This window comes from Jatropha curcas, chromosome 5 (genome assembly GCF_041381405.1).
Source record: "Jatropha curcas cultivar XTBG-Jc1 chromosome 5, XTBG_Jcur_1.0, whole genome shotgun sequence".
Classification (NCBI taxonomy): domain Eukaryota; kingdom Viridiplantae; phylum Streptophyta; class Magnoliopsida; order Malpighiales; family Euphorbiaceae; genus Jatropha; species Jatropha curcas.
In genome coordinates this window covers 3,140,969-3,147,629 of record NC_143155.1, presented here as the reverse complement: position 1 = coordinate 3,147,629, position 6,661 = coordinate 3,140,969, and the positions used below count along the sequence as shown (strand labels likewise).

At 33.8% G+C, this 6,661-nt stretch overlaps 1 protein-coding gene and 1 pseudogene across 1 annotated transcript; both read left to right on the top strand.

Moving 5' to 3' along the window:
• The first annotated feature begins 1,327 nt into the window (after positions 1-1,327).
• On the top strand, positions 1,328-2,120 carry LOC149496074 (thaumatin-like protein 1b pseudogene; annotated as a pseudogene).
• Positions 2,121-3,888: 1,768 nt separating this feature from the next.
• Positions 3,889-4,821, top strand: LOC149496073 (uncharacterized). The gene has a single exon (XM_089720914.1). It carries the CDS (start codon positions 3,889-3,891, stop codon positions 4,819-4,821), a length of 933 nt encoding a protein of 310 aa, XP_089577040.1.
• The last annotated feature ends 1,840 nt before the right edge of the window (positions 4,822-6,661 follow it).

The following is a 6,661-nucleotide window of genomic DNA, read 5'->3' as shown; positions in this document are numbered from 1 at the left end:
AAATTGTCAATTCCAATTATAGAAAAGGTGGAATCGGAATCGAACTGTTTTTAGACGATTTCTAAAATGGTTTTGGAATTACCGGTTTCGACTTTTTCGATTTTGAATCGAAATTGAATAATGTATTTTAAATTTTTAAAATATTTTTTAAAGATTTGTAGCTTGAATAAATAATAATAATAAATATTACTATTGAAAAACACTAAATCAATTCAATAAATTTCTTAAAAATTACTTTAAAAAACTATAATAAAAAAAAAAAGTTCAGGTTTTTTTTAAGAACATATTTTTCACGGTCTCAAATCGGAACCACCGATTTCGGTTTCAAAAAATGAAGAATCAAAACTGAACCTTAAGTTCACGGTTTTGATTGTAATTTTAGAACAAAACTGTTGATTACGGTTAAGCACCGGTTTTGACCGGTTCAGTTTTGATTTGATATCGAACCATAATCATCCCTATTTGTGACATTATTAAATCTTAATATCTTAGCATGTTTTTGGTAATTAACTATTAAACGATTTTAACATTTCTGCTAAATATTAATTACCTCTTATAATTATTAAAATTCAATTCATAATTTCAGGTTTTACGTCCGGTTTGATGGAATGGACTATGATGTCACCATCTTTAATTTATAATGTATTGATTTCTGATTCTAATAATATTTAAGTCATTTTCAATTTCAAAAAAAAAAAAATTCAATTTTTTTAATGCACACTCCGCCTTTAATATTAATTTTGATAATACCAACAATCAATACCAAAGTAAACTTTACCTACAATATCAATGTTCAAAATTTCAAGTCGCCACAATCAATACTACTAAGACTAAAAATTTTGAAAAAAATGCAAACTAAAAAAATAATAAATAATAATTTTGAAAATATTAAATTTTAAAGATTTCATAACCATGCTTAGCTCTTACCCCATTAAAAATTTCCAATGTATACATGTCCTCACTTTATAGAAGTATCTTATATCTTATTAATTGCATCTCATTTTTTCTTCAAGTGTATCTTTTAACTTTTACTTGGTACATTCCAAAAGTTCTTCTCCATTTATTTTTGTCTTTCATCGAAGAAAATAACATGGGAACACGACGGGTAATATGAAAGGAATACAACTTATTTAGTCTACCCCAAACCGTAAGTCATTTAATTTTCCAATTTATGAAGGCTATATAAACCAGTACATCGTCTTCTTCCTAACTATTCCAAAATCAATGAAAGAAATTCAATCATGAAAACTCTAGCCATCCTCTTGCTCCTTTTCTTCATGCTTATATGATCCTTAGTTTAAATTAATAATATCTAATCATATAATCATATGCAAATGTAGGACTTCACTCAGCAATAATAACTGTCTCCAACAATTGTGCATGCAAAGTCTGGGTGGCAACTCCTAGCCTCGGCAATGGGCCTCAACTCTCAACGACTGGCTTTGAGTTACCGACAAAAGCAACCCAATCCGTAAATGTTCCGGCTCTGTTCACTGGACGGCTTTGGGGCCGGACAGGATGTTCCACCAATTCAACTGGAAAGTTCATATGTGCAACTGGAGATTCTGGCTCCGGACAAATTTCGTGTGACGATGTCGGAGGAATCATCCTGCCCGTTACTCTTGTAGAATTCACTTTGGCACAATAAAGCGATCGAGATTACTACGATATTAGTCTTGTCGATGGTTTTAACGTGCCAGTGTCAATCTCTCCACGTGGCAGTTTCGGTAATACTTGCATTACTGCTAGTTGTGCAAGAGATGTGAACTCCGATTGCCCTAACGAGTTAGCTGTTAAAGGGCAAAGTGGAAATTCTGTGATTGGCTGCAAAAATGCATGTGAAGCATTTAATCAGCCAGAATATTGTTGTACAGAAAGCTTTAGTACTCCAAATACTTGCAAACCCACAAATTATTCAATGTTTTTCAAGAATCAGTGTCATCAAGCTTATAGCTGCCCTTATGATCATTCAACAATCATGTTTTCTTGCACCAGTGGAGCTAATTATGATATCACTTTTTGTCCAGATGGAAGAATCTATAATAGGAGTTGGGTCAACTGCCCCACTGGTTTTTTCAATTTCAGTTTTTATAACAATAATTTGAGTTTTCTCCGTTAAACTTTTACCTTTTTTTTTTTCATTAAATTATTATTCGTATGCATTACTGAACCAAATATTCTAAATCCGTTTGTCTATCAATAAAAAAGGAGTAAAAAAGATTATAAAGAATATAAACGAGGCCATCAAGAGTGGCTTGCACACCTTGGATATGATTCTCTACCCACTATCAGAAGAATTTTGAATAGTAACAGTACTTGCGGTGGGGAATTCCACTCAACATAGCAGTTGACCAATGACAGTATCAACTATCATTCGTCTTGTCCATAGCTTTTGCAGTTGACAAGCTCAATCAGTTCCTGCATAATCCTAGAACGGTTCATTGGGCTGTGGTTAAACGAATTCTGTGCTAATTGAAAAGTACTACTGGTTATGGTTTATTTCTAAGCCAGTCAAGTAATACTTATAAAACTGATTATAAATGCTTATGGGGCAAATCCTATTGATGATAAAAAAAAAATGATCAACTGTGTGTAATACTATTTATTACTGATCTCTTGGAGTTCTCAAGAAAACCGTTGCTTCCTCCTCTAGTAGCTTATAAGTAGCTTGTTTGAAATCTCTTAATGCATGAGATTAGTCTGAGTAGGGATAGAGCAGGCGGCACCCCGACAAATTTTAAACTACCTGTATTCATTTAAAATTTTATTATCTATATTCATTTTAAATCTACTTAAATATCCAATAAAATACTCGTATATGAACCCATTTAAATTTTTACTATCCTTATCCTTTCAAAACTCATTTAAAATACCCTTATACAAGTAAGGTATTCACGAATCTTATACTCTCTAAATCTGAACTTATTGAAAATGCATTTTTTACTATTGGGATAGGATAACTATGGGTGCCCATTGTCAAACTTGTTTAATATAGTGGGCAACGAGTAACGGATATTTAAAAATCTATATCCGTACTCTACCCGCATCCATAACAGGTAATAATTTCATTATCTGTACCCATCTCAAACCTATTTATACCTACCCATATCCTCTTTGAACGGATCAGAGGAACGATAACACTTCCATCCATAAGTCTGACTAATTCAAGTCCAATAGTGTGTAGTAGTTTAGTAGCTCAAACTAGAAAAGCAACTAATTTGGAGCTCGTCTGACTTGAGACTGCCGCAAATATATCTATAGGAATTAGCTTATGGACTTCCCTAACAATACTATAAGAATAGATACCCATCGGTTCGAAAATCGTTTTCTATTACGGCTATGTTCATTCTCTTAACTAGCAACAACAATGAAGCAAAAAGGATGCTCAGATTCAATATGAACTGTCAAACAGGAAGTCACAATATCAACCAGCCAAGAAAAGGCGATAAAACTCTCTTATAGCAAAACACTAATCATGTTTTAATCATTGTACATAAATCATACAACACCTGATGTAATTTGGATTTTTGTTATACTTGGACAAAAAGACAAAAAGGCAAGAAAAAGGATGCCTTGATGTTAGGGTAGGTGAAAGTATATTGATATGAATTTTGTTTTGATCTTGTGGCTCTAATTTATTTTCAATAAGTTGCCAGCTGGCACTGACGGTTATTGTTTCTTAGTTTAAGAGTGATAGAGATCTATATGAGAAAACATCTCTCTTTGTATTTGTATTTTTCCATTCTCTCTCAAGAAAATGATTTGATTTTCTCAATTGATTTCTTCTTCTTGACTATGATTGCCATGAATTAGCTCATCATGGTATTAGAGCATTAGGTTACTGAAGTTTGATCTTAAATTCTGTTTCTTCTGCATCAATCAGAGCAAATGACGAATCCCGATGATTTGGAGCCAAACAGATCTCAGATTGCAAGATTAGAAGCTGAATTGACTAATGATCCTCTGAATTTAACTAATTCAGATCATCCTGGACTGAATCTAGTCAGTGTACCTTTGAATGGAAGCAATTATCACTCTTGGAGCAGATCCATAACTATAGCTCTCAGAGCGAAGAATAAACTGGATTTCATTAATGGAAGGTATGAGAAACCTAACTCTAATTCTCTTGTGTATGAGAGATGGATGAGAACAGGCAGTATGGTAGTTTCATGGCTTTTGAACTCGATATCGAAAGATATCGTTGAAGCTTTTCTATATTCAAATTCAGCCAAAGAACTTTGGGATGAATTGTTTCAAAGATATGGTGATAGTAATGGACCTCTTCTTTACCAGATCACAAGGGAGGTTCGTAGTTTTAGCCAAGGAAATTACTCAACAACAGTGTATTTCACGAAACTTAAACAAAAGTGGGATGAATTGGCTAGTTTAAAGAAGTTTCTTGTTTGCGGTTGCGGTGCAGCAAAATTCTTTATCGATTTTGAGAACGATGCAAGGTTGATGCGATTTCTTATGGGCCTAAATGATAGTTATGATCACATGAGGAATCAAATTTTACTGATGGATCCCTTGCCATCAGTTAATAAAGCTTATTCAATGGTCTTGCGTGTGGAGAAGCAAAGAGAAATGAACCATTTTACTGTTGAATCTAGTGAATCTTCTGCAATTATGCTTGCTCAGGGTAATTCAGGTTACAAGAAAAGCAATTTTAAGGATAGTAAGAACAATTGTAAGAGAAGAGAGAGTACTGGAAAGGAGAACCAGTTTTGTGAAATTGTAGAACCAAAGGCCATACAAGGGAGACATTATCAGAGCCAAGCCTTGTCCCTCTGGCCGGTGGTGGGGCAAGTCTTGTCCCTATAGATGTAACAGCCCAGCCCTAGTGTGATATTGTCCACTTTGGGTGCCAAACCTGGCCTGAACCCTCACGGTTTTGTTCCTGGGCCAGGGAAACCTCCGCTCTGCCAGCCCAAAACGCGTCACACTAGTTCAAGGTTGCCACCCTTTATGTATAGGACTTCCACCTTGTGCGTAGCCGATGTGGGATTCGCCTAAGGTGTTGTGCCCTAAACCTGGGATGTCACAGACATGTTTCAAGATTATAGGATATCTTGATTGGTATTATGAGTTAAAGTAGAAGAAAGGTCAGTCACAGGCTCATATGGTTGACAATGTAGGAGAAACTCCTTTTGATGTCCAGAATGAAAACTCAAAGGGACCTACAGCAGAATGGAGTGAGAATCTCACTAAGATCATTCAACAAGAAGTTATGAAAGCCATGAAGGGCAAGCAGATGATGACTGTAACTGACGAAAATGTATATGTGAGCAATTGTTCTTTTGCAGGTACTACATCTAACAAGGTTTTTAAAGGTACTGATGATAAGAACATAGGTGAATGGATCATTGACACAGGGTGTACTGACCATATGACCTATAACATTTCTTTTTTTGACACATTACACAAATTAAGCAAGCCAAAATCTGTCAAATTACCTGATGGAGCCATAAAACTAGTTCATTATATAGGAACAATAAAGCTAAATGACAGAATTATTTAGACCATTGTCCTTTACATACCTTCTTTCAAATGTAATCTGATCTCAGTAACATCATTAACCAAAACAAATAAAATTGCAGTTAAATCCTTACCTAATTGTTCTATTTTTCAGGATTTGCAGAGTAAAGAGAAGATTGCCATTGGTCATGAGCAAGATGGGTTATATTTGCTGAATAAGAAGTCTTTTGACAGCTTATTTCGCAAGTGTACGAATCGCTACAAGTAATATATGATGAATAAGATATCGTTCCCACGAGGATTGTAATCCAAATACCAAAATTATGTTATCTCGTTATTATTTAAACGATAATTAAGAGAATTGTTTTATACATGTAAAATAAACAAGAGTCAAGTAAACAAAAATTGATTAAAAGAAATCAAGGAAGTAAAGCTACTAGGGGTTTTGATTTCACTTAACTCTATCCAATTTATTTCATTAGTTCATTGATCAATTTAATTATTCAAGGAGGGGAAACAACCCAAAAATCACTAACAAGCTCTCCCGATGTATTGTTAGCTATTTTAACCCGGTCTGATTATCTATCTTCCAATAGCGCAATCAAACATGAATTAAATCATTACGTTTTATGGTTTGTTTTGTGAATTCATAATCTAAGGTCATTAACTTATGAAAACCCCCCATGAGTCAAACCGTATAGCTTCCGCATCAAGTTATTATTCTCATGTGTTTTATTAACTTTTTCATATCAAAGATCCTTCTTCTGATAGTGATAATTGAAATAAATCAATCTAGGGGAAAATTCTGCCTAGAAGCATTAAGTTCATTAATAAATCATAACTTGAATAAGGAAAAATAAATCTAATTGCATAAATTGGAAAATAGATTAAGCTACATCAAACCCCCTAGTATAAGAGTTTAGTTACACATAGTACTTAAATAAAACTCAGCAATTCTTGATAAATTTTCCATAATCAATAAGGATAATGAAAGAAATAAATAAGATTAAGAGTTAGAAATAAGAACTAGAGAGGGATTTCTTGGATGGCTTCCTTGAACTCTTCACAACTCTTGAGAGCCTAACTTCTAAAAATAAACTATATATAAAACTATAAAATGAGAAAAATGTGGAGAGTGGAGTGTAATGTAGGATGTCAATTCCCTTGAGATGAACTCTACTCTTCT

Coding starts and splice junctions, on each gene's coding strand:
- LOC149496073 (XM_089720914.1), top strand. CDS start 3,889: ATGACGAATCCCGATGATTTGGAGCCAAACAGATCTCAGATTGCAAGA.